Below are 27,684 nucleotides of genomic sequence, written 5' to 3' on the forward strand. Positions count from 1 at the left end.
CAAATTCTCAATTATATCTTGATCTTGTTTTTGTTTTTTGTTTTTAAGATTTTATTTATTTATTTGACAGAGAGGGAACACAAGCAGGGGGAGTGGGAGAGGGAGAAGCAGGCTTCCCGCCGAGCAGGGAGCTCGATGCGGGCCTCGATCTCAGGACCCCAGGATCATGACCGGAGCCGAAGGCAGATGCTTAACAACTGAGCCACCCAGGCGCCCCTCTTTTACTTTTTTAAATCATTGCCTGTTACATGTCATGCACTAAATACCACAGTACAACCACTTAACTCTTTTTACTGTGTATGAAAAACACTCTAATCCTTCATAGCTGTGGGTTTTTAAACAAAACTCCGGAGAATTTCAAGGCCTCACCCTGTTAGCTGAGAGTCGGGGAAGCAGAGAGTCACCTGACACTGCCACCCGGGGCTACCTTCCTTGCTTCTGTAAGAGCAACTTTCCTTTTCCCTACAAGGATACTATTTAGATTGCTTTTGAAACCACTGTTTTATAGTATAATGGCATTCCTGTGACTCACCATATAAATTACTCTGATTTCCCCTAACTAGTCCCCTGCTTAATCCATACTACTGGCTTGCATGCACCACCTTCCTTCCCAGCTCTGCTTTTACTCTTGCTATCCCATCACCTGACACACCCCTCACTCTCCTCTCTGTTGCAGTTCTTTCTTTCCCCAGTTTGTCACATCTCTGCCATAAGGCTTTTATAACATTTCTGTTCTTCCTCTTCCAAATTACTCTCACATTTTTTTGTGTTTCTAGCTTAAAATTTGTCATTCAGTTATAGTTTTCTCTCTTACGATACATTCAGATTTTTTATTTCAAAATGACTTCCTATGCTACTGGAGCTTCTAGTTTATCTAGACTAGCACTTCTGGATGATTCTCACTTTATTTATTTTTTTTTTTAAGATTTTATTTATTTACTTGACAGATCACAAGTAGGCAGAGAGAGAGAGAGGGAAGCAGGCCCCCTGCTGAGCAGAGAGCCCGATGTGGGACTTGATCCCAGGACCCTGAGATCATGACCTGAGCTGAAGGCAGCAGCTTAACCCACTGAGCCATCCAGGCGCCCCTGATTCTCACTTTAGACACACAATATACTCCTGATATGTGTGGGTTAGTTGACCACCTTCCCTACCGCATGCCCAATTTTTTATTTTGAAAAATTTGAAACCAGCGGAAAAGGTGACAAATTAGTACAGTGTGATCACCTTTTGTGTTATACTCTAAAAAGTTTAACAATTAACATTTTGCCAGTCTTGCTTATATGTATACAGTTGGCCCTTGAACAGTGTGGGGGTTAAGGGCATTGATTCCCCTCATAGTTGAAAATCCATGTATAATTTTTGGTGCCCTGGAAACTGAGGAGCCTGCTACTCTTGACTGGAAGCCTTACCAATAACATAACAGTTAACATTTTGTATGTTATATGTATTATATGCATATATTATATGTAAGAATATGTTCTTAAAATCAGGTAAACTGGAGAAAAGAAAATGTTATAAAAATCTTAAGAAGGGCACCTGGGTGGCTCAGTCGTTAAACATTTGCCTTCAGCTCAGGTCATGATCTCAGCGTCCTGGGATCAAGCCCCACCTTGGGCTCCCTGTTCAGTTGGAAGCCTGCTTCTCCCTCTCCCAGTCTCCCTGCTTGAGTTCCCTCTCTCGCTGTCTCTCTTTCTTTCTCTGTCAAATAAATAAAGATCTTGGAAAAGAAATAAAAATCATAAGCAAAAATACATTTACGGTACTGTACTATATGGTGGGAGTATCCATGTGTAAGTGGATCCACATAGTTCAAACCTGTGTTCAAGTGTCAACTGTACTTGGGTTTTGATTCTTCTAAACCAGTTGATTGTAAGTTGTAAACATGATGTTTTACCCCCACGCACCTATATGTGCTTCAGTATGTATCCTCTAAGAATAAAGACACTTTCCTACTTACATATAATACCATTATCACACTCAATGAAATTTAATGGTGATTTAATAATGCCTAATATGGGGGCACCTGGCTGCCTCAGTAGAGCATGCGAGTTTCAATTTCAGGGTCCTGAGTTTGAGCCCCCACATTGAGTGTAGAGATTACTTAAAAAAGAAAAGGAGTGGAAAATAAATTATCTACCTTTAAATATTTTTTTAAATAATAATGTCTAATACTCATCAGTGTATATTCTGATTTCCCAAAAATATTCTTTGTGACTTTTTTTTTTTTTTCAATCCCAGACTGGTATCCTGAAAGGAATCAAAATAAATTGGTTGTTACCTCTTCAGTTTTCTTTAAAATAATCTCCCTAACTTGTCATGACTTACATGGCACTGAAATTTCTTAAGAGTCTAGATTGGTTGTCTTGCAGAACGTCTCTCATTTTGATTTGTGTGGTTATTTCCTCATGATAAAATTCAGGTTAAATGTTTTCGGCAAGATAGCCCACAGTAGGTGGTGGTGTTACGTGCTTCTCATTGCATTGCGTTGGGGAAATACACTGTTATCAGTTTGTCTGATATTGGTGATATTAACTTGGTGTCTTACGGATATGTTCATCTTTTCTCTTTTGTAATTAATGGTTGAGTCCATGTTTGAAAGTATGGGGAGTCAACCATAATTTGAAAATTAATATAATGGATTGGTGTCATTTCCAGTAATGAACCAAGTTGGTTTTAACAAACCAGGACGTGTTTTATTTTAAACTCACTATATCAAGTTAAGTTTAAAATATAATCGGAGGAGCACCTGGATGGTTCAGTCCGTTAAGTGTCTGACTTTTGAGCTCAGCTCAGGTCTTGATCCCAGGGTCATGAGTTGAAGCCCCACATTGGTCCCCCTGCTGTTTATGGAGCCTACTTTAAAAAACAAGTTAAAAAATATTAAATGATTGGAATGAGATTATTTCCTACATAGAAAAAGTGTTTAAAAAAATTGATGTATGTCACTGTAAATACAAAATTAGATGTCATTGATAGTTTCCAGGAGTGCCTAGGATTTTAGTAGTCAGTCCTCATTTTTGTGGTATACACAATCGAGAGTTTATTTTCTAGAGATCTAACTTAAATCCTCAGATTACTCAAAAGAGATCAATTCTAAAACAAGTCAGCTTTTTCCTTTCACTTGGAAAAAGCGATTTAACTAAGAGTAAATAAATCATTGCACTGTATCTGTAACCTGAAATTTAAGCGACATGAAACAAAAAGTGATTATAACATTTACATAAGAGTAAGATCCACTGTATAATGTCGTCATCTAGATTGAAAATGCGTGTGTGTACCAGGTTACCTAAAGCAGCTGCAGGTGCTGGAGCCATAGTATCCATCAACCACACCAGCAGTTTCATAGTGACTGATGGCACGGAGCTCCACCTGCACTATGAGCCTCACTGTGTCTATCACCGCGCACTACACATAAAGAGCATTTGCTTTTTTTCTACTAAAAAAAAACTCAGTTTATATATTGTCATTTGTGGTTGTATTGCTTTATTTCCTGAGAAAATATTGTATTTTTTCCCATTCATTTCTTAGGCTTTGGGGTGAGCCTGTTAATCTGCGTGAACAGCATGATGCTTTAGAATTTTTTAATTCACTGGTGGATAGTTTAGATGAAGCTTTGAAAGCCTTGGGACATCCAGCTATGCTAAGTAAAGTCTTAGGAGGTTCCTTTGCTGATCAGAAGATTTGCCAGGGCTGCCCACATAGGTAAGTGCTGATTATATATTTAAAGTTGTACTGTTTATTTACTAAAAAATATATATATATATATATTTATTTATTAGTAGTTATGTACTAAAGTGGAGTATGCCACCAATTTAACTATATACCTGAGACTGGATGAATTATATACTGTGTACCTTACTGTTGTGAGTTTGGGCTTTGTGTGTGGTGGTGGTCGTGATGGTTGATGGTGTTTTCGTGGAGGTTTTTGTTTTCTGGTTTGGGAGGTTTGATTTGGTCACATAACCTTTGTCTCCTCTTTCTTTTATGTATGATCATTACTGGGGAAATGGCATTTTGCATATATAGCTTATAGGTGTTACTCATAAATTTGCCCTTTATCTTAGAGCTAAAGTAATTAAAATATTAAAAATATATTAAGCTTCGAAGATGATAGGGAGTATAATTTCCTTATATAAGAGAAATACTAATTTCTAAAATAGCATTAATTGTCATTATCCTTAAAGTATGTTTTCAACACAAAACATAGCAAGAGTTGACTGAACAAATTGTTTTTTACTTAAAAGAGAAATTGTTTGATTAAGAACTCTTAATTGAAAATAGTTAAGTGACTATTAAATTTTACTACTAGTAGATAACACGTTTATGCCTAGTACATGGAAATTTTACTTTGGAACTTCTCTTGCATGTTACTGATGACTGTTGGTTTGAAATCACTTTTCGCCAAAATATCACAGTACGATGCTATTTTCTATAAGCCCAAACAGTATTACATAGTCATGAGGTATGTGGCTGGTGGGAGTGCTTCATTTTTGATCAAAAAGAAATGATTGACGGAGAGGTAATGCTATATAAATGAGAAATTACCGTGAGGTTAAACCATTCATTTAGAACAAGACCATGAAATTATTCACGTAGCCTGTACGGTAACTTTTGGTTGTTTTAAAAGACCTTTTGCATTAGGTGAACAATTAAACTGTCATTTTAACCTTTTGATTTTAATTACTGATAAAATAAGCCAACTTTTTGGTCATTTATTCTAATCAGTCCTTCTTGGTTTGTTTTAGACAATTTTCAAAGTCATTTGGAAATTAATGCTTTTCTTTGCTAATAAGTGAAAATGTCTGGAGAGCATGATTATAATTAAGATCCCAGAAGTTCAAATACTTTCTCCACAACTAAATGAGGCCTGTTCTCATTACATGCCAGAAGGTTACATAAAGAGTCCCAAGTCTGTCTTATTTGCTAGATCAGGAGTTCACAAACAATGCACCACAGGTCAAATCCAGCCACACATCGGTTTTTAAAAAAAAAAAAAAAAAAGTGTTACTGAAACATACTCTGGCTGTTCTCCCTATAACAGCAGAGTCATAGAGACGTCATGGCCCACAAAAAAGCTTGCAATAGGTACTATCTGGCTTTTTATAGAAAAAAAATTTGCTGGCTTGCTCTCATCTTCGAATGTCCTATTTTTTTTTTTTTTAAGCGAAGTCACAAGTTCTGACTTCTTTTTTCTCTTTTATGGGTTGTTCCCAGATCATAGTAGCAATACTCTCTATACCTACTTCATATTCCATTCATGCCACTTACAGATACCTTTGTGTACCTTTTTTCCCGTAACTAAACTGAAAAGCCCCAAATATGAGGAAGTTGTCTTCAACATTGACTATCCCAGAGTATTTTCACACATGGAAGGCCCTCCGAATGTATTTGTTGAATGAATAAATTTGATGGTTGAGATGGTATTCCCCACATCCCATGCTCTGAGTTTGCGCATGTGTCTCATCAGAAACCTGACATTTCCCTTGGTACAAAATTGCCACAAGGTGGGATTCTGGCCCCTACTCAAATTTGTTACCTCCTGTTGACTGGTTGTTCAAACTTGTGCTATACTGAAGTTTCCATTACAGAAAAGAAGGACCATTTAAAAATTCAGCCGTTAATAGTTTAAAATACCGTTTGCAGAAGTTGATGATTTCATGCTTTGGCCTTGGCATGAATTAGCCTAACTAGATGACAATGGAAGCAGCACAGTAGATGGTAAAGAGTTTAAGCCATGAAACAAGAGAGACATGGCTTCAAAACATGATTTTGCCTAGTAATCTTGACCAAATTAAGCTTCCCAAGTCCCAGTTCCCTCATCTCTGAAGTGGAGGTGGTGCAAGTTTTCCAGCAGGTTTGTCATGAAGACAGAGAAACTGGTGTATATATGGGCATAAACAACCTAATGTAGTGCCCAGCACTAGGTAAGTGGCCAAATAAATGTGTCAGAATTTATTGGTGACATTCTGTTTCTTACAGGTTTCATGTCATATTACAAATATTGCAGATACAGCTTTCATTAAGTCTATAAAAATGTTGAGAAAACTAAGAAATCCTTTTTGATGATTTCTTAATATCTTTAGATACGAGTGTGAAGAATCTTTTACGACTTTGAATGTAGACATTAGAAATCACCAAAATCTTCTTGATTCTTTGGAACAATATGTCAAAGGAGATTTATTAGAAGGTGCAAATGCATATCATTGTGAAAAATGCAATAAAAAGGTATGGATTATCCAGGTTTTTTTAAGTAACTATAGTTACATTTAATGGGTTTGAACGTTCATTGCTTTTGTTTATGTATTTATTTGTTTTTATTCCCTACCCTGCTTTGTTACAGTGGTAGCAGAAGGTAGTTAAGGTAACTGGTACAAAGGTTTTTCAGGGCAAGAAGATTAAGAGAAAGTAGTGACAGCAGGGCTAGGGAAACCGGTAAATAAGAGCAAACATCTTAGAAGTCATAATAGTTCACTATCACCTTCTGTTGTCTGAGCTCCACAGTCACTTGCCATCCATGCCCAACCAAACTGCTGTTGAACCCCAAAGCTATAGCGCTGACAAGAAAACGTTTTCTCCTGTCATGTCCAGTTCCTTGTAAGGACCAAGAAGTTTACTGAAACCTGCATTATTTGATTTGGTGCCATAAGATTTCTTCTACCACCATGTTTTTAAACTAATGGGATCAGGTTTTTAGGCCCACTTGATAAAGTTTTATCTTTGGGCACTTAACAGCTCTTAGGGAGAGACCATCTACACAGACAGTAAATAGTGTCTGTCTTCCTGGGCTCCCAAATTCTCTCACCTCCAAGTCACCTGTATCATTTGACATTCACACACCACCTGAAGAGGTATTAAAGTCTAGAGGCTGAGATGTGAGCTGGAAAGCTGGACTGCCCCCCACCCCTGCCACCAGCTCTGAGACTTGAGGCAAATGACTCAGTCTCTCTGCTGCTCCTGCTCCTCCTCATTACTACTCAGGCAGTACTTATTAGCATATTACTTGGCACCTAATGACCCAGTAAATATTAGCTGCTATTGTATTTCTTCAGCTTGTTCCAGACGGAGCATACCTTCATTAGCCTAACAGCAAATGTCAAACAAGTAACAGTGGTGAGGTAGCAATGACGATACAGAATCCAGGCAGTGAGTAATGTCAGTGTCACTAATATTCGCAATTTGTAACAAATGGCATCTGCTTTTTCCATATTGTTAGTTTTAGTTAGCATTTTTTGAAATGCCCAGTGTGACAGAATTACCTTGATTATATGTGTGTTTGTTTACACTTATAACCTCCAGTTAGTCTTCTTGAAAATTTAATAATACGGGTTTATAGTTTGTTTTGTGCAGTGGATTATAGAAGAACATCTGGTAACTTGCTCTGTTTATTTTAGGTTGATACCGTAAAGCGCTTGCTAATTAAAAAATTACCTCCCGTTCTTGCTATCCAACTGAAAAGATTCGATTATGACTGGGAAAGAGAATGTGCAATCAAATTCAATGATTATTTTGAATTTCCTCGAGAGCTGGACATGGAACCTTACACAGTCGCAGGTGTTGCAAAGCTGGAAGGAGATAATGTAAACCCAGAGAGTCAGTTGATACAGCAGAATGAGCAGTCTGAAAGTGAGACGGCAGGAAGCACGAAATACAGACTCGTGGGCGTGCTGGTACACAGTGGCCAAGCAAGTGGTGGACATTATTATTCTTACATCATTCAAAGGAATGGTGGAGATGGTGAGAGAAATCGCTGGTATAAATTTGACGATGGAGATGTAACAGAGTGTAAAATGGATGACGATGAAGAAATGAAAAACCAGTGTTTTGGCGGAGAGTACATGGGAGAGGTATTTGATCACATGATGAAGCGCATGTCCTACAGGCGCCAGAAAAGGTGGTGGAATGCTTACATACTTTTTTATGAACGCTTGGATACTATAGACCAGGGTGATGAGTTGATAAGATATATATCTGAGCTTGCTATCACCACAAGACCCCATCAGATTATTATGCCATCAGCCATCGAGAGAAGTGTACGGAAGCAGAATGTGCAATTCATGCATAACCGAATGCAGTACAGTCTGGAATATTTTCAGTTCATGAAAAAACTGCTTACGTGTAACGGTGTTTACTTAAATCCTCCACCAGGTAAGTATCAAGAATTTAGCTTCTTAGTAAAAGCATAACACTTAGTTTACTTGCGAGATTTCTTAGAAGCACCAACATATTTGCATTTTTACTTTGGGCTTTTTTTTTTTTTTTAAGATTTTATTTATTTATTTGACAGAGATCACAAGTAGGCAGAGAGGGGAGGGGTGAGAAGCGGGCTCCCCGCCAAGCGGAGAACCTGATGCGGGTCTCAATCCCAGGACCCCGAGACCATGATCTGAGCTGGAGGCAGAGGCTTTAACCCACTGAGCCACCCAGGCGCCCCTACTTTGCGCTGTTTCAAAGCCATATTTCAGATAACTGTTACCGTTGAGCAGTATATATTGTCTTGCTATTTGGAAACAGAGGAGCTTTTATTATAACAATTTGTTTTTGACTCAAGCATTAGTTTGAAACATGCTTTACTGAACTAAGAATTATTTCATAAGTAGCTGGTCGGGGGTTAGTTAGCAAAGTTAGGACTTCTAGAAATCAGTGGAAATGTAGACTTGTTTGAAAATGGAGCTTAGACATAGAAAAAAATTTTTTTAATGTATCTGCCTTTTTTTATAGGTCAAGATCACCTGTTGCCTGAAGCAGAAGAAATCACTATGATTAGTATTCAGCTTGCTGCTAGGTTCCTTTTTACCACAGGATTTCACACCAAGAAAATCGTCCGTGGCTCTGCCAGTGATTGGTACATTGCTTTGGGTTTTCATTCCCATTATCCTAGCATTTAATTTGATTCTTTAATATATTGCTTTATTTTTTTCCAACTCAACGACCATCTTGTTTCAGATCTGGAATGCAGAATACAAAAACTTTTTTTTTTTTTTTTTAAGATTTTATTTATTTATTTACTTGAGAGAGAGAGAGCGAGCATGAGAGGAGAAAAGTCAGCAGGAGAAGCAGACTCCCTGCAGAGCAGGGAGCCTTATGTGGACTCGATCCTGGGACTCCAGGATCATGACCTGAGCTGAAGGTGGTCACTTAACCAATTGAGCCACCCAGGCATCCCCAAAAACTCTTGATAGTAATAGAGAGAGCATATTAAAATAATTAACTTAGGTTAAACATGACCTTTCATTGTTCTGAAGCTGGCTTCTGTTTCTCTTACCTTGTATCCTATCTTTGATGTCCCTGTACAAAAGATTATCCTACTTAAAAAGTCTGAGCTACTTAATCCAGAAATTAGTAGTTTTAACTTCCCTAGATTAAATTTTGCCATAGATTTAAAAACATGACAAATAAAATGAGTGTCCTAAGTTTCAGATTGTGAGAGTATAGAGACCATTATAATACCTTGATTGAACAGTTTTTATGTACTCATCCAGTGGTAAGATGTTCAAGGAAGGTTAGGGGAGGGATTGTCTTGTCATTGAATCTAGAAAGAGTTCAGTAATGAGTTTGTAGAGAACTAGACAAGCTTTCATCTCTGTGTTGTCAGTCTTTGAGAAGAGCCCCAAGTTGTAGTCATCTGTCCTTTTAATGTTGGTACTAGAAGCAACCATTGCTGGTTCTTTCCCTCCAGAAGTAAAAGAAGATCTTTGATTTTTATTTGGTTCATAGAGACTCATATTTGTGTTACATACAAAACACAGTAAATTGACATTCGAAAATTTTTTTTGTTTTGTCTTAGGTATGATGCATTGTGTATTCTCCTTCGTCACAGCAAGAATGTCCGTTTTTGGTTTGCTCACAATGTCCTTTTTAATGTTTCAAATCGCTTTTCTGAATACCTTCTGGAGTGCCCCAGTGCAGAAGTAAGGGGTGCATTTGCAAAACTTATAGTTTTTATTGCACATTTTTCCTTGCAAGATGGGCCATGTCCTTCACCTTTTGCATCTCCCGGACCTTCTAGTCAGGTAATTGCCTGGTTTTCTTTTTAGTGATTAAATACTTACAAATCTCTTCCCTGGAAGTTGACGTCACAAATATATGTACATCTGTTTGATATGTTTACCGAACAAATGTGTGTGCACACACACCCACACCATCTGTTATCTAGGAGTTCGGTAAAAGTACTTCACAGCAATGAATAGCAATTATTAGCTCTTTAACAACCACAGAATTTTCTGTGTTCATTCAGTTACAAGCAGTGGCTTAATTGCACACATGGTTATACAGATTATTTATAAAGTTTTTTTTAATGGACTTCCATTTACTAAGAATTAAAACATCATTATGAAGTCTCTAGATAAAATCTACCTCAGATCTTCATTTCCTTTTCTAAAAAGCAACCCTTTTTAATTGTTCATTGTGTGATTAGTGCTTCCAAAAATTTCTGCCTTATATTTATCGTGGGTGGATGTGGGTGTGTGTCCCCTTTTTATGTATTATATTGTACCTATATCTTGTCACTGGAAAACAGGCAATGTTTTATCCTTTACAGGCTTATGACAACTTAAGCCTAAGCGATCACCTACTAAGGGCAGTTCTCAATCTCTTGAGAAGGGAAGTTTCAGAGCATGGGCGTCATTTGCAGCAGTATTTCAATCTGTTTGTAATGTATGCCAATTTAGGTAAGAATTTAAATTGCTATAATTCTGTTTTAATGTATTAAGTGGCAAAGTCTTCTAAGTCGAATAATGAAACATTTTTTACTGCACTTTTCACCTTGTACTTTATTTATGCATATCTCTGCAGTACATAGAGGCCAGAATCTGTCTCTTCTAGAGAGAGGAACGAGGGGAAAGGGCAGAGGGAGAGAGAGACCCATGAGATCACAACCTGAGCCACAACCAAAGAGTTGGACATTTAACAGACTGAGCCTCCCAGTCACCCCCAGAATCTGTGTCTTAATCATGTTTTTTTTAATCCCTAAAACAGTAGTGCCAGATCTGTCTGGATTTGGAAATACTGACTCTTAGGCCCCATCCCACACCAACTGAATCAGAATTCTCAGCTAGCACAAGGAATCCACATTTTCAAAAAGTCCCTGGGTGGTTGTGATACTCACCCAAGTTTGAGTTAAGGACTTGGTCTGAACTAAGTTTTTGTTGTAGTCAACTAAATTAAAATTACAGATAATACACATATTCAGTTACTCTATTATTTGTTATTACCTCTGTTTAACATGTTCCTTCTCTAACCTTTCTAACATCATCTGATCAGTGATCCCAGAATACTTAACTTAAAAATACATTTTCTACTTCTGTTGTTTTGTGTTGTGTTCACATTTTTGTGTTGCTACCCAATGAGATTGCAGAGATCGGAGTTTTTTTGCACAGTGACACTCAATAAATGTTTGTTGAATGAAAAGATGATTTTATCAAAAATCCTTCCATTGTCATTTGGTGTCTGTTCATTGGCTTTGTATGGGGTGGTAAATTTCCTATGATTACAATTATTAAATTTCTTTTTCTGTTTTTTTCTTTCATGTTTTATTTAAGTAATCTCTGTGTCCAGTGTAGGACTACGAACCCATAACCCTGAGATAAGAGTCGCATGCCCTTCAACTGAGCCAACCAAGCACCCCTCAAATTATAAAAATTTCTTACTAATCAGGTATCAGCACACTATTCCCAAAATGATTAATTTATTGAGGCATTCCATTTAAAATCTTAAGTGCTAATGAGTATTTGGCCAGATTTGAATAACTTCTTTAAAAGTTTAAAAGAGGGGCACCTTGGACACTTGGGTGGCTCAGTCGTTAAGCATCTGCCTTTGGCTCGGGTCATTATCCCCAGCATCCTGGGATCGAGTCATATATCGGGCTCCCTGCTCAGCGGGGAGCCTGCTTCTCCCTCTCCAGCTCCCCCGTGGGCAAGGAGCCAGATGAGGGGTTCGATTCCAGGACCCTGGGATCACGACCTGAGCCGAAGGTAGACACCCAATGACTGAGCCACCCAGGCGTCCCCAGAGCCATATACTTTAGTATGAAATTCTTAATACCACATATGCTTTGGGGTTCAGGATTGTGTGGATTTAAGAAAGGTAAGGCAGTGTATATACCATGTGTTGTGCAACATCCCTATAATAGGGTCCAAGACAACACCTCATAATCAAACACATTAATATTTCTACAGTAAAGCATGAGTAGTCACCCTGAGAGGGGATAAATGAAAACTATAAATAACCTCTTCAGTTCAGGCCAGCTTTTCCCACCAAACACATTTTGATACCAACTTCATGAAAGAATTCTGTTTATGATAAGAGCTTTTTGAATCTCAGGATTTCAGATAAGGGATTGTAGGCCTGTATTTATACTTCTTGGAATATGACACTAAAAAGGACAGTCTGTTGTCTAATGAGGTAGAGAAGGAAATAAAAAGATAACTGCCGGGGCGCCTGGGTGGCTCAGTGGGTTAAAGCCTCTGCCTTCGGCTCAGGTCATGATCTCAGGGTCCTGGGATTGAGCCCCGCATCGGGTTCTCTGCTCGACAGGGAGCCTGCTTCCTCCTCTCTCTCTGCCTACTTGTGATCTCTGTCTGTCCCCCCCCCCAAAAAAAAAAGATAACTGCCATAAAGTATGTTAATGGCTATAATAGGGAAAAATACAAAGTGGTACATGGTAGTATGTAGTAGGGATACCAGACCGGAATTGGGGCATACAGGGGACTTAATGGGGAAGTTGATGTGGGAATTGGTTGTTTGGGGTTTCTATCCAGAGTGAACAGCAGATGCAAAGACTTGGAGTAAACTCTGTGTGGAGGAAGTGAAAGTTACTCAGACTAGAAATGATCTCTGATCATGCTATCTGGCAAGCTTCATGAGGGATTCTAGACTTTATCTTAAGGTCAGTGATGAGCCACTGTAGAGTTTTTAATAGACATACCTCTAGAAAGATCACTCGGACTACAGTGTAGAATGGATTGCAGGGAAATAAGACTAGATATTATTAAAATGATTTATAGCAGAAGACCATTATGGCCAGTACTGGGGAACTGGCAATGAGGGGGATACAAGTGGACAGATTCTCATGGTTTTTATTAGAGGTAAAGTCAGTAGGATTTAGTGATTGGGTATTAAGAGGAGGGGAACCCAGAAGAGATGGGAAGTGATGCCCAATAGATAGTAGATAGCGGTGCCATGTACTGAGAGAAGAGAACACAGGAGGAAGAACATGGATGGGGGAGTAAAGTGGTGAATCAAGTTTGGGCAAATTGAGTTTGAGCCTATCGGATACCCAAATAGTGATGTTTAGTATTTGGTAGAACACTTAAGATGCTTCTCTTGGAAATACCTTAGTATCATCTGAACAAAAAGAGCTAGAACTTGAAGCCATTAGAGTGAGTTTGATCATGCAGGAAAGCATACAGCATGAGACAATGGCCTGGTGTGGGAACTTTGCAGCAACCATTTCTCAGAGACAGAGAAAGGATGACTTAGAAATGAGACCAAGGAGAAGAGGCTGAAAGAAAAGAGAGGAATCCAAGAGGGAGAGGAAGCAATTGCGGTTTAGAACTATTCCTTAGCTTTACCCCGGGAAAGGGGGCAGAAACCAAACTGGCATGAGTTGAGGAGTGGGGAAAGTAAGAAAACAGAGATGACACCAAGTTTAGGCATGGTTTCCAAGTAGCTCAGCTGTGGAAGAAAGTAGAGAGGCAATATATAAAAGAATTTTTATTTCTCACTGAGTTTTCATCATCCTCCCTTATGATGAGGATTGCAGTCTAGGCCAGTACCCCACACTCTCAGGCCATAGAAAGCGTTCATTTTCTTTATACCTGGTTTGACTGGAATGTCATCGAGTCTTTGACCGTTTTAAAACTTAAATCCAATTATACCACAGAGATTTTTGTTCTGGTTAAATCATTCTCTGAATGCTAAATAAGAGTGGTCTTCTGGTTATAAAAATTACAGAAAAATAATTTAGATAACTGCTTTATTAAGTCCTTTACCATCCTAGTTCTTTTCTCTTTTGTAATTCTTCTCCCCCTTTTCCCACTTCTTCCTTCTTCATTGTAGGTGTGGCAGAGAAGACACAACTTCTGAAATTGAATGTACCTGCCACCTTTATGCTTGTGTCTTTAGATGAAGGTCCAGGTCCTCCAATCAAATATCAGTATGCTGAATTAGGCAAATTGTACTCCGTTGTGTCACAGCTGATCCGCTGTTGCAATGTCTCTTCAAGAATGCAGTCTTCAATCAATGGTAAAGTCAAATGCTCCATCCTTTACATTGGTTGTAAAATACTGCTGGCCATACATCGTACCCAGTTAAAAGTGATTCTGAAGATGTTTAAATATAAAACTTGGAGTCTGACAGTCTATGATATTTTGGGTTCTACATCTTTTCACATGTTTAAAGGGGATTTTTTCTGTCTGCTTGCACCTGGGGTTCATACTTTATGAAGTAGTTTAAGAATTAACTTTTCACCAAACTGAGGATTGCTGGAGGGAGGGGTAGAAGGGAAGGAGTGACTGGGTGATGGACATTGGCGAGGGTATGTGCTATTTTGAGTGCTGTGAATTGTGTAAGACTGATGATTCACAGACCTGTACCCCTGATACATTATATGTTAATAAAAAATTAAGGTTAGATATTCCTAAAACCAAAAAAAAAAATTAACTTTTATCTCATCATTATAATGCCTAAAACTACTTTCTTCATGGTACTTAGGAATATTGATTTAAAATGTTATTTTTCTAAAATAAAAAATTCATATACTGTTTTCTATGGTGAAAGCTATATTATTTTATTATGGGGAAGCCTATTAGTTTTTCATTGATGACAAATCTGTATTCTAGGTAATCCTCCTCTTCCCAATCCTTTTGGTGATCCTAATTTATCACAACCTATAATGCCAATTCAGCAGAATGTGGCAGACATTTTATTTGTGAGAACAAGTTATGTGAAGAAAATCATTGAGGACTGCAGTAACTCAGAGGAAACTGTCAAATTGCTTCGTTTTTGCTGCTGGGAGAATCCTCAGTTCTCATCTACTGTCCTCAGTGAACTTCTCTGGCAGGTTAATAGGACAATAAACATTCATATGTCTCTAATTTGATTTGTTATTCCTTTAAATAAGTTATTCACGGTGTCTTTTCCTGTTTTTAGGTTGCATATTCCTACACTTATGAACTCCGGCCCTATTTGGATCTGCTTTTGCAAATCTTACTGATTGAGGACTCCTGGCAGACTCACAGGTAGATCCTCTTTTTTACTTGCCCAACTTTTAAACTAACTGATACTGCCAGCCAGCTCTTCCCCCCGGCCTTTTTTTAAAGAGTTTATGTATTTATTTGATATCACAAGTAGGCAGAGAGGCAGGCAGAGAGGTGATTATCATTACAAATAAAGTTTAGCAAGTATGCAAAATCACAAATACAGACTCTTTGAATAATGAACATCGACTTTAGTTTTTCATTATATGAGAATTTGAGTGCGATGTTTTTTGGTTTTTGTTTTTTAACTAAGGTTATCCAGCTTAACTGTCCTACTCAAGCTTCCTCCAGAATTCCTCCATCTTGTTTTTTGCCATAAAGTTTAATAAATGATCTTCGATCCCAAGAATTATAGATGATGGTGAAATACGGAATTCATTGACAACTCTGCCAGATTTTATAACTTGCCTCCCCATGTGGATGATAGTACAATACTTGATTTTCAGAAATAGTTCAAAACTTATATATGTTATGTCTGTCAATATAACTAAAACAGCAACTTGAGAACAAGTTCTGTAGTGACAAAATGCTTAAAACATAATTTTGATTGCAAATGTCAGAATTCATGAATTAATATTTCCAAATTATCTGCAAAGTTATCATCATAGATTTAACATTAATTTTAACATTAATAATGTTGCAAAAATAGCATCAAGCCAAAAATCAATTTTCATGACACAAAAAATGTAGTAGTTCCAAAACTGTAAACATGTATTTTGAACACTGTCCAGTACCCTTCTCAGTATGATTACAGGATTTGAAATTTTTCTTAAGAATTGTTTTTAGGGGCGCCTGGGTGGCTCAGTGGATTAGGCCGCTGCCTTCGGCTCGGGTCGTGATCTCGGGGTCCTGGGATCGAGTCCCGCATCGGGCTCTCTGCTCAGCGGGGAGCCTGCTTCCCTCTCTCTCTCTCATTCTCTGCCTGCCTCTCTATCTACTTGTGATCTCTTTCTGTCAAATAAATAAATAAAATCTTTAAAAAAAAAAAAAAAAAAGAATTGTTTTTAGAGGGGCGCCTGGGTGGCTCAGATGGTTAAGCCTCTGCCTTCGGCTCAGGTCATGATCGCAGAGTCCTAGGATGGAGCCCCACATCGGGCTCCCTGCTTAGCAGGAATCCTGCTTCTCCCTTTCCCACTCCCCCTGCTTGTGTTCCCTCTCTTGCTGTCTCTGTCTCTGTCTCTCTCTCTGAAATAAACAAAGTCCTCAAAAAGAAAAAAAAGTTGTTTTTAGGGGGACCTGGGTGGCTCAGTTGGTTAAACGTCTGATTTTTTTTTTTTTTTTTTTTTTTTTAAGATTTTACTTATTTGACAGAGATCACAAGTAGGCAGAGAGAGAAAAGGAAGTAGGCTCCCCGCCAAGCTGAGAGCCCGATGCAGGGCTCGATCCCAGGACCCTGAGATCATGACCGGAGCCGAAGGCAGAGGCTTAACCCACTGAGCCACCTAGGTGCCCCCAAACATTTGATTCTTGATTTTGGCTCAGGTCATGATCCCAGGGTTGTGAGATTGAGCCCTGCATCAGGCTCTGTGCTGGGAATGGAGCCTGCTTAAGATTTGTTCTCTCCCTCTCCCTTGGCCCTTCCCTTCCCCCCAAAAAAAGGAAAAGTTGTTTTTAATGGAGTCTAACTTCTACTCTTTTCACTTAAAAAATATTTAAGGACTTAACAGCTTTAAAACAGTTGGTTACATTGTAGGTCTCTTCATTCATTATATAGCAAGCTGTAATGGTAAAGGCACATGTGCTAGATTAAATATGGACAATTGACTTTTGTGTAAAGGGATTAGTAAAGTATTGTTACTATGAGTCACTCGCCCAGGCTTGAAAAAACTTTGTCATAGTGAGCTTTTTGCTTCATTCGGTAAGCAGTGTTTGAATATTTATGGGGTATCTACCATGGTGCCTGGCACTACCAGGCATTGGGGAACAAGGCAGGCAAAGATAATATATATAAAAATGGTATTTGAAAGCAGCTAAAACTAATGGAAAGAAAATGTGGTGTGGCAGAAAGAATGGCTTAATTCTTCATTATCACTTGACAAAACTGAAGGCAAAAACAATATACACTGAAGTATTTCCGATTAAACAGCAAGAAGCCTGTATGATTGATTAGTCTGAAATTAGTAAACCTTGCAAAACTGCTGGAGTTGTGATTTCCAGACAGATTTTATGAACGCATATAATGCCAAAAAACAAACTTGCATTTTGATTTGGAACATTCTAATAAGTAAAATTTATGGTATATAAGGTTTTTAAATTTGTTTTCTAATTCCAGACTATAGAGGTAAGTTTCTTTGTGGAGATAAAACTCACTTACAAAATTCACCATTTTAATCACTTTAAAGTATACATAGTGGGGTGCCTGGGTGGCTCAGAGGTTTAAGCCTCTGCCTTCGGCTCTGGTCATGATCTCAGGGTCCTGGGATCAAGCCCCACATTGGACTCTCTGCTCAGCAGGGAGCCTGCTTCCCCCCACCTCTCTCTCTCTGCCTACTTGTGATCTCTCTCTCAATGTCAAATAAATAAAGTATGCATACAGTTCAGTGGCTTTTAGTACATTCACAGTATACAACCATTACCACTATCTTAATTCCACAACATTTCATCCCTCCAAAAGGAAACCACATATTCAATTAAGTAGTCACTCCTTATTACCTCCCATCCCTCAGCAACCACTAATTTGCTACTGTCTCTGTGGATTTACCTGACTGTAGTCAAAATGTCCAGGATTTGCCTGGGCACTTCAGATACATGGAATCATACAAAAACTCCTTTTGTGTTAGACATTTGGGTTGTTTCTACCATTTGGCTATTGTGAATAATGTTGCTGTGAACATTCATATACATGTCCTTTTTTTTTTTTTTTTTCTTAAGATTTTATTTATTTATTTGACAGGGAAATCGTAAGTAGGCAGAGAGGCAGGGATGGGGAGGGGGGCAAGCAGGCCCCCTGCTGAGCAGAGAGCCTGATGCAGGGCTCGATCCCAGGACCCTGAGACCATGACCTGAGCCGAAGGCAGAGCTTTAACCCACTGAGCCACCCAGGCGCCCCATGTCTTTTGTTTTTAAGCATCTGTTTTCTGTTCTCGGGTATACCTCAGTAGAATTACAGGCAGGTGTAAATTTTTTATTTTATTATTTTTTTGTAGTCAAATTATAACTATTCATAATTTACCATTTTATCCATTGTAAGTGTACAATTCAGTAGCATTAAGCATATTCATAATACTGTGTTACTGTCACCACCATCCATTTCCATAGCTTTTTCATTATTGCAAACTGAAATACTATACCCATTAAACCATAACTCCCCATTCCTCTGCTCCCCCACTCCTGTAACTGTTTTCTTTGATTTTGCCTATTTTAAGTAACTCTTATAAGTTGAATGATACAGCATTTGTCGTCTTTCATCTGGCTAATTTTCATGCCTTTTAAGACTCATACAGGTTGGAAAGGTGCCTGGGTGTCTCAGTTAAGTGTCCAATTCTTAGTTTCTGTTTAGGTCCTGATATCTCAGGGTTGTGAGATCCAGACCCGTGTAGGGCTCTGTGCACAGCAGGGAATTTCCTGGAGATTGTCTCCCTCTCACTTTGCCCCCGCCTTCCCGTGCTCACTTGCTGCATACGTGTTGTAGCATGTGTCTCAATTTCATTTCTTTTTTAAGGCCGAGTAATATTCCACTGTATGTATATGCCACGTATTGTCTACTGACAGGTGATGCTCTTAACACAGGGGAAACAGGCGCAATCTGCCCCTACACTCCTTTTTTAAAATTGCTTTTGGGGGAGAACAAAAAATCATTGATTATATATTATTGTTAGGCTTGGCAAGAACTGAAATGAAATCAGTCATTGGCAAATCAACTAAATTGTAGTAATGGTGAAAATTGCTTTGCCATATGGCTCATTATTAGAATTCAAGTTCGTTTTGTACTTCCAAATTATATCACCATTTCATAGTCGCTGATTACTTGCAGAAATGCAGTTTTATAAAAGGAACTGACTTGAAGGAAACTCCCAAGTACAGCAGTCAGAAACTAGTTGTTCATTAACTTTAAGCCTGTATTATTCTTGGTGTCCTAAAATCACTTCTGGTAATGTCTCTGAATTACATACATAGCAAAATCATTTTAGATTGGTAACAAGTTGTTAAGAGCACAGACTGCTAGGTGGCTGTATGACCGTGGGCAAGCTGTTTAACCTGTCTCTACCCCTCTTCTCATGTGTTCAGAGGCTCAGTAACAGTACCTGCTGTCCAGCATTAGATGACATGATACATCAGAGATCTTTATTAAGTGGCACATAGTAGGCACTCAATAAATGTTGGCTTCTATTTGATTTTACAAGTTTTTCATATATTTGGTTCTTTTTCAGAATTCATAATGCACTTAAAGGAATCCCAGATGACCGAGATGGGCTGTTTGACACAATCCAGCGCTCTAAGAATCACTATCAAAAAAGAGCATACCAGTGTATAAAATGTATGGTAGCTCTTTTTAGCAATTGTCCTGTTGCTTACCAGATTCTGCAGGTAAGGGTTTTTTCTTAGAATTTTGTAAAAATCTGAATCAGAATTAGGGATTCCATTTTAAAGACAAATATAATGAGAATTTGGAGTTGATATTTTAAGTTAACTTTAAGAAAATATTCCAAAACCTTTTCCATACATGGTTTTACTTTCTTTTGAAGGGCAATGGAGATCTTAAAAGAAAATGGACCTGGGCAGTGGAATGGCTTGGAGATGAACTTGAAAGACGACCATACACTGGCAACCCTCAGTACACTTATAACAACTGGTCTCCTCCAGTGCAGAGCAATGAAACATCAAATGGTTATTTCTTGGAGAGATCACATAGTGCTAGGATGACACTTGCAAAAGCTTGTGAACTCTGTCCAGAGGAGGTAAAAAAAAAAAAAAAATGGAAGAAAGCACTTTGTTGCTTCATTAGGCCAGTGTTTATTAATGGTAATATCAAGGAATTTTGTCTAAGTTTTGTTTGCTTTAGTATTTACTATATGTAATCTTAAGTTAAAGAGGGAGCCTTCTTTTATAGAGAAGTTTCTGAAATTGCCTGACATGTAGTCTTTCTGAAGAGACCCAAATCAGGTTTTTTCATCTGTTTCAGTTTATCTCAGTAAAAGGAAACTCGAGTCAGTCTTGTAGGTTTTTAAATTTTTATTTCAGATACAAAAAACTTCAGTATGAATTTGCCTACATAATTCTTTGAATATTTAAAATTAGGAGCCGGATGACCAAGACGCCCCAGATGAGCATGAGTCACCTCCACCTGAAGATGCCCCGTTATACCCCCATTCACCCGGATCTCAGTATCAACAGGTAAATCGGGTTGGTTTATGTTTTTATCCTCTAGACAGTTCTATGCTTTATTTAAAGAGTGGCTGAATTTTTTGTTGTGACTGCAAAGTAATAAAGGGATTATCTGGACTACCTTTAGAGCATGAACAAAAGAGGAATAGCTGGAGCAGCTTCACAGTGGGATGTGTTTGAACTTCCCCTGTGGTGTCTTCCTAGTCACATAGGTACCTGTCTTTGTACTCACACTCAGTAAAACTATGTGGCACTTGATGTCAGCATTAAATGATAATATTTAGTACAGAGGATTAGGACATTTCCTGTTAGGCTGAGTCTGCAGATGGATTCCAAAGACATTTTAAATGTGGCAATGAGGGAAATTGTTCTTGGTTACATAACCTAACCAAGACTTCAGTTACTCTCAAGATTGTTGAAAAATACCAAGGATTTGGTAGATTTCCATAAATTTTCCTGTATGATCAGTAAATTTTAAAAATTTAGATAAAGAAACTTTCTAAAATAACTTTTCTTCCTAAAATCCAGAGGTGGCTAATTCAGGTCTTTTGAGGCAGTGGTGCTCAAATTTGAACAAGCATCTTGTTCCAACACAGATTGCTGGGCCCCAGGCCAAGCTTCCGATTCTTTTAGGTTGGGGGTGGAACCAGAAAATCTGCATTTCTGACATGTTCCCAGGTGATTGATGCTGCTGCTAGTCTGGAAGCCATACTTTCAGAACCATTATTTAAGGCATTCTCGCCTGGCTGGCTCAGTTGGTTAATGGTCCTACTCTTGATCTCAGGATTGTGAGTGCAAGCCCCAAGTTGGGCTCCAGGTTGGGCGTGGAGCCTATGTAAGAAAGGGGCAGGATGGAAATAGAAGCATCCTCAATAATTAGAAAATGCCCGTTCAGCATCTTTATTTTCATAACACAAATAATAGAAAGGCCTAAAATCTTCTTGACTGGTGGGAACGTACAGAAAAATGAGGGTTCACAGGTTTAAAAGGTTAAAAAATCAAATTCATAAGGAAGAAAGTTACTTTCCTCAGCCCTGAGAAAGCTCATGTATCAATCATGCCTGGCTCATCCATGTTTCTTTAACGTTATCATTTCCATTAACACTGTTCTGTGTTCAAGGTTGTTGCTAATGCAGATCTCATATGACTGGTCAGTCATATTTGTCATTATCATATAGAAGCTTCCAGGTGCTTGGAAGAGTCAGTATAGATGGGTTCTAGCCCACAGATCATTTTGTGAGTGTTTTTGACAATAGACAATAACAAACTGTAATCCCTTATTTGTTAGACTTACGTCTAAATAATTTGGGGCACTAAAAATCACTTTGGCTGAAGATTTATACAGCTCTACACTGGTTTTGTTTAGGGTTTGGGGCTAGGCTAGCTTTTCTCTTTTCTTTTAGATTTTATTTGTCAGAGCACAAGCAGGGGGCGCAGTAGAGGAAGAGGGAATAGCAGGCTTCCTGCTGAGCAGGGAGCCTCATGTAGGTAGGCCTCAGTCCCAGGACTCTGAGATCATGACCTGAGCCAAAGGCAGACACTTAACCCAGTGAGCTTCCCAGGCATCCATAGCTTTTCTCTTTGAAATGATTTTTTTTTCTTTCTCAGCATTAGCCCTAGGATATTTACTCTTTATAAGTCCCGGGAATAAAAGAAATGTTTACGTGTCCACAGGTTTCAGCCCATGATTTTAAAGTTTGCTATATGAAAACTTTTAACATTGATCTCTTCTCCCTTCCCAGAATAACCATGTGCATGGACAGCCATATACAGGCCCAGCAGCACATCACATGAATAACCCTCAGAGAACTGGCCAACGAGCACAAGAAAATTACGAAGGCAGTGAAGAAGTATCCCCACCTCAGACAAAGGATCAGTGAAATGCACATAATTAACTAGTTCCATCAAGACTGTGCACCCAGGCCTTACAGTCCAACCTTTTTCTGTGTCTGGCTAATAATTTAAAACTAGAAAAACTATTCCTAATCAACATGGAGTGGAGAGTTTATTCACTGTCTTATCTGCAGAAATTTGCTGTCAATATATAACCCGCCTGCAGTGGAAAGTGTATAGTGTTTTGTAATAAATGGCCTGATGCTAATGTGTAAATGGCAAAGGTGTATATAGTATATTAATGTTTGACTGTTAATTCTTAAGCAAGAAACTTTTCTTGAGGAGACTCACAGATCTACAAAAACTACAAAAGTTAATTTTCTTGTTCTTCCCACTGCACTCTGCAACCAGTGTTGCCTGCCTCATGGCAGTTGGATCTGCTCCTTTACAAAAACAAAAAAATAAACCAACAGCAACAAAACAGCCCATCCATGTCAACCACACCAATAGTTTCATGTTAATTCTTTGCCACGGGAGTCAGTTTTACTATGAGCAATGATATGAGGCTGGTAACCTTTAAATTATTTGGTTGATGTGGAAAATTGGTGATGTAATATTGTTTCTAGATCTTTTTCATTGCCTTTTTAATTCTGATGTTAGGTTAATCACTTTGAAGCTATAGTTATGCTGTAACATTTAGCATGGCTTCACACCAGGTTAGTGTAGCCAATGAGGAAAAAATACCCTAATGACAGCAGTTGTCCCAGTGTGACAGCTGTATTGCTCAGAGCTTTTCCTTCTTACACCTAGAATATAAGTATAAAACAAGGGGAGAAATGTGAGAACAGGCGGTTTTCAGTTACACATACGTTGCTTATGTCTAATGTTTGACAGTTCAATCTCTGGGTGGGATAAAGAAATTTAAATATCAGTAATGGGAATTTTTAAAGATTTAAAACAAATATGCAAAACTTTGCTATGCCAGGATGCTTGGAGCATAATAGAAGACTGTATTTGGTGTGCTTGTTTTGTTTCTTTGGTAGAGCTTATTAGATGAATCTTCTAGAACTTTCGTTCCGCTGGACCCCAGTGAAGTGGAAGTCACCAGAATCACGCAGTACTTGGAGCGCCACTGCACCAAGCTTGTCGGCTGAGTTTCTGCTCAGGCACAGTTTTACTTGAAAGCAAGAATTGTCCTAGCTCCTTTTCCATTATTCCAAAACTTTGAATGTTCGAAGCAGGGTCTTGATTAAAAAGGAAACTACTGGTTAGTTAAATCTAATTGAGGTATCATAATTTCAGCATAAACATTTAATTAAAGATAAGGAACTCATCAGTTAATACTGTATTTAAAAGAGAATTGGTAACTTGAATGTGTGTAATTTTTGGAACCTGTCTAAAAACCAAATACCCCTGCAAACAGATACAGTCCACCCTATTCTATTTAAATATTTTGCTGTTTTATTTTATAGAAATTATTTTGCTGGATTCACAAATAGAATTTGATTTATGAAGAACTTTTTGTCCTGTGGTGTGTTTTTGTTTTTGGATTGGTTTTCTATTTTTTGGTTGGTTTGTGGCCCCCCCCCTTATTTTTGGTTACTTTTTTTTGTCCATTTTTGTTGGGGTTTTTTTTTGTTTTGTTTTGGGTTTTTTTTTTTTTTTTTTTGGTTTTGGTTTTGGTTTTTTTTTTGAAGGACTGCATAATTAATTCTGTGCATAGCATGCTTAGGCATGACACTGAATTCAGGAGTTCAGTCTCATTGAGTTTTTGTGCACAGAAAGATTTGACCTTTGGCCCTTGACTAAAGATTTAGAGAAAACAGGATGTTGACACTGTAAAAGTTTCCTAACATAATCTATCTTGTACTTTTTGTATGTTTTTTATATACATGTATATTTAATGAGCACAAGCTTGGTTGTATTTTTTACAATTTAGTTAATAGGAAAATGTTTTGTCAAAAAGGCTATAGTTGGAACTGAACAAAGCAGAAACAAAATTGAGAATTGCTTTATTTTGTGATTAAAAGGGGCAGGTATTTAAGATAAAGCTTTGGGTATCTTATTTGCAGTACTCTATAGTCCATCTGTGCTTCTAGGTTTTCTGTAATACTAGGAAATTTTGACACCAGACAGATCCTGTTTTTACCTTAAGTATGTTACATCTGAATTTAAGTTGGAGCAAAATCCTACACACTGTTTGCAATTCCAGTTGATAGTTTTAAATTAAAAGTTCCTCAATTCCAGGCTTCCTTAGCAATAAGCAAAATAGGTTAACGGTATTTGGACAATTTGCTATCCTTAAATACACCTTTTCACCAGATGAGAGGTGGTTTTTGTATTTCCCGCTCCTTAACAAAATATGTGATGTACTTAATTTAAAAACTTTTTAATGACTTCCTAGACACAAAAAAACTTGACATTTGAAAAGGCTGTGAATTTTTCTCCTTGGAGGGAGATCCCATCTTGGTTGCTTTGAATTGACAATTCCCCTTGTGCCAGGTGAGAGCTTTGGAATCCTTTTCCCCTCCATTTGAGGAAGAGCTGTCTATGTTGTGCTCAGGATCAAGGGAAAGTGAACAGGGAGATTTATTTTTGTTTGTGTGAGTTATTTTCTCTATTTAACTTCTTAAGCGAGCATTAACATATAAGTGGAAATTTTAAGGCGCATGTTACTGTAAGAGCAACATGGTGGTGGTCGAGGTCGTTTTCTGAACATCAATGGCACATTTAAACTTCCAAGTCTTCAAAGTGCCTAAAGATAATTTAATTCTCCCTCAGCTGATTTCTTGAGCCATATATATAATTCCTACTTTAAACGTTTGTTTCAGAATCACTAGTCTTCCTTTCAAAGAAGCAACCCCAGGATTCTAAATGGCATGAATACTTCATAGAAGACAGATTCTGCTGTTAACATAAAGATGAAAGCTATTTTTTCGTTGTTAAATCTGTGAACAAGGGCTTTGCCCTGTTGAATCTAAGTATTTCCGTGCACAACTTGGTAAAAACCATATTGCTGCTGTTTCTAAGCCCTCCACCAACTAAATTTTCATGCTCAGCATTGTAGAGGCAGAAATAACATACATCATACTTGGGGGTTTTTTGTCTTTCCTTGATTTTTCCTCTCTGCAATTTCCCAACCTTGTGTCTTTTAGCTGTTATATATACAAATTTAGAATTATTAAAATGTTTTATATTTTTTTCATGATTAACTTTTATTAGTGAATGATAAGTATTTAATCCTAGTAGTGGTTAAAAAGACGAGGAGCCTTTTTTATTGAAATTACATTTGTAAATGAAAGCAACAGTCTGTGAATTTTCAGATGACTACTCCAACAAAATGGTTCCTTTCACTCTTTCTTGGTATTTTTCCAGCTTCTGTTCTCCCATGAACTCTTACTTTGCTGAATTTTGTGGTTAATTTGGTGGATATATCCTGCCTTATTTAGAATTCTAACTGGATAAGAAAATTGCCTTTTCCTTATTAAGTGCCCAACTTTGGTCTCTAGCTGGAAGGTACTACATACTGCAAAGAAAAGAAAACAACCTCCTTCCTGCCCCACCCCACCCCGTTTTTGTGTTACTGAGGAAAAAAAGCAAACAAAACAAAAAAACAAAAAAATTCAGTACTGGTTTTATAGTAGTGGTCAACCAGAATTGGTCCTGCACCTACATGAGTGTTTAGTGTTTGAAAATAAGGTTTTGGGTGTCATACATCACTACAATAAGTGCTAAATGTATTAAGAACTTGCCGACTGTATTTATTTATAACGATTATTTTACATTTGCAGAAATGTAGCGCTTTTCCTCCAAATTCATAGGTGTAAGAAAAAAGGGGGGAAAGGTGCACCATGTTTTAAACTTGGAAATGAGTGATTTTTTTTTTTTGAAATCCAGATTCCCCAAAGGAAATTTACCACCCAGATCACACACTTCTCAGCCTTTTACAAGCCAACAGACTGACTGAAGATTGTCCACAGTTCCTAAGATTTAGCACATATACAAAAATAAAACTTTATAAATTAAATTTCGGCTTTCCCTTTTATTTATTAAAATAAGATGTCTAAATGGAGGTAAATTAGAGGTGTAATAATAGATTTTATGGGAACTTAAAGTGTTTACAAATAGAGGAATTTGGCCCTGTGTATCTCCGAAGTATATTCACATCTAAGCAGTTCAGAAATTGAGTTGTGATCTAATTGCTGACTTAACAGTCTAAAATGGAGATTTGGCAAACACTGTGGTGTTTCAAAGTTCATTTAAATATCAAGTGCAGCAGTCACATGTTTTGAGGGGAGTTATAGAAGTGAGAATTAACTCCAGCAGATTTTATCTATTCTGCTTTTTTAGTATCTGAAAAGCAATTCTTCCTTGCAGTGTTCAAAAGAAATGGGATTTCCACAAAAGCCTGTTGGTGTGTCCTTTGAGTTGGGGTACTGCTAAAGACCTACGTAGCCCAGATTTTCTACATTTCTGAAGAACAAAACTGATACTTAACTATTATATATTTTGGAAAACTCCACTTGGATTAAACCATTTGAACTTTTAAGTATTCTTAGCTACATGAATACACCGAATGGAATGAAACTAACTGCATAGCCACCGATATTTTGAACTGTTTGAATTGAAATCTGACAATGTACAGGTCAGTAAACAATTAAGTTAAATCTTTACTATCTATATACCTAAAACTTTAAAGCCGGGAGTTACATAAAAGGTTTTCATAGCTCATTTTCTTTAGGGATACAAAGTCTCAAAGGAAACTTCTTCAACCACACTTAAACTTTTGTCCATAAACAAATAAAAATGACTTATTTGAAAGGCAATCACATTTAAACGTGTAAGACTCCAGAGTATAGTGGGAATGCTTTTAACTGTCCCCTGGAGGTCATCTCCTTGTGCTCCATCAACATTAAAGCGAATATACCACATTTCATCCAAAGATGACATCTTGCTGCATGGTACCCCAGTAAGCAAAACTACAGACTGAAATTTCAGGGATATCAAAATGCAGGGAATCCCATTTTGTAGTAATCCATGGCAAATGCCTTTGTTTTAGTATCTGGAAATACAAGTTTTTAATTGTGTTGGGCTTCTCTCATGTGGCTTATTTTTCCATTAACCTAAGCAGAATAGAGAAACCCTGTATTTTTTATGTATAATTAGTAATAAAGCTGGCCAACTTAGAAGTTTATGAAGAGAAAGTCTGATGGAACTGAATCTTTGAGGAGTCTTCAAACTTCACGGAGTGCCCTGTATAAGCAATTAT

General features: G+C 37.8%; 1 protein-coding gene across 6 annotated transcripts in view; it reads left to right on the plus strand.

Moving 5' to 3' along the window:
- The window catches only part of USP9X (ubiquitin specific peptidase 9 X-linked), a 161,484-nt gene extending 135,481 nt beyond the window's left edge, over nucleotides 1–26,003 (plus strand). For all 6 annotated transcript variants that reach the window (XM_045994871.1, XM_045994872.1, XM_045994870.1 and 3 more), the window contains 13 exons: nucleotides 3,532–3,705; nucleotides 6,087–6,228; nucleotides 7,395–8,148; nucleotides 8,722–8,845; nucleotides 9,788–10,013; nucleotides 10,541–10,670; nucleotides 14,059–14,244; nucleotides 14,841–15,061; nucleotides 15,151–15,239; nucleotides 19,628–19,784; nucleotides 19,943–20,155; nucleotides 20,496–20,591; nucleotides 22,325–26,003. In XM_045994871.1, the coding sequence (XP_045850827.1) occupies nucleotides 3,532–3,705; nucleotides 6,087–6,228; nucleotides 7,395–8,148; nucleotides 8,722–8,845; nucleotides 9,788–10,013; nucleotides 10,541–10,670; nucleotides 14,059–14,244; nucleotides 14,841–15,061; nucleotides 15,151–15,239; nucleotides 19,628–19,784; nucleotides 19,943–20,155; nucleotides 20,496–20,591; nucleotides 22,325–22,462 (2,650 nt within the window). In that variant the 3' untranslated portion in view covers nucleotides 22,463–26,003. The remainder of the gene's footprint in view (nucleotides 1–3,531; nucleotides 3,706–6,086; nucleotides 6,229–7,394; nucleotides 8,149–8,721; nucleotides 8,846–9,787; nucleotides 10,014–10,540; nucleotides 10,671–14,058; nucleotides 14,245–14,840; nucleotides 15,062–15,150; nucleotides 15,240–19,627; nucleotides 19,785–19,942; nucleotides 20,156–20,495; nucleotides 20,592–22,324) is intronic.
- The last annotated feature ends 1,681 nt before the right edge of the window (nucleotides 26,004–27,684 follow it).

This window comes from Meles meles, chromosome X, assembly GCF_922984935.1.
Source record: "Meles meles chromosome X, mMelMel3.1 paternal haplotype, whole genome shotgun sequence".
Lineage (NCBI taxonomy): Eukaryota > Metazoa > Chordata > Mammalia > Carnivora > Mustelidae > Meles > Meles meles.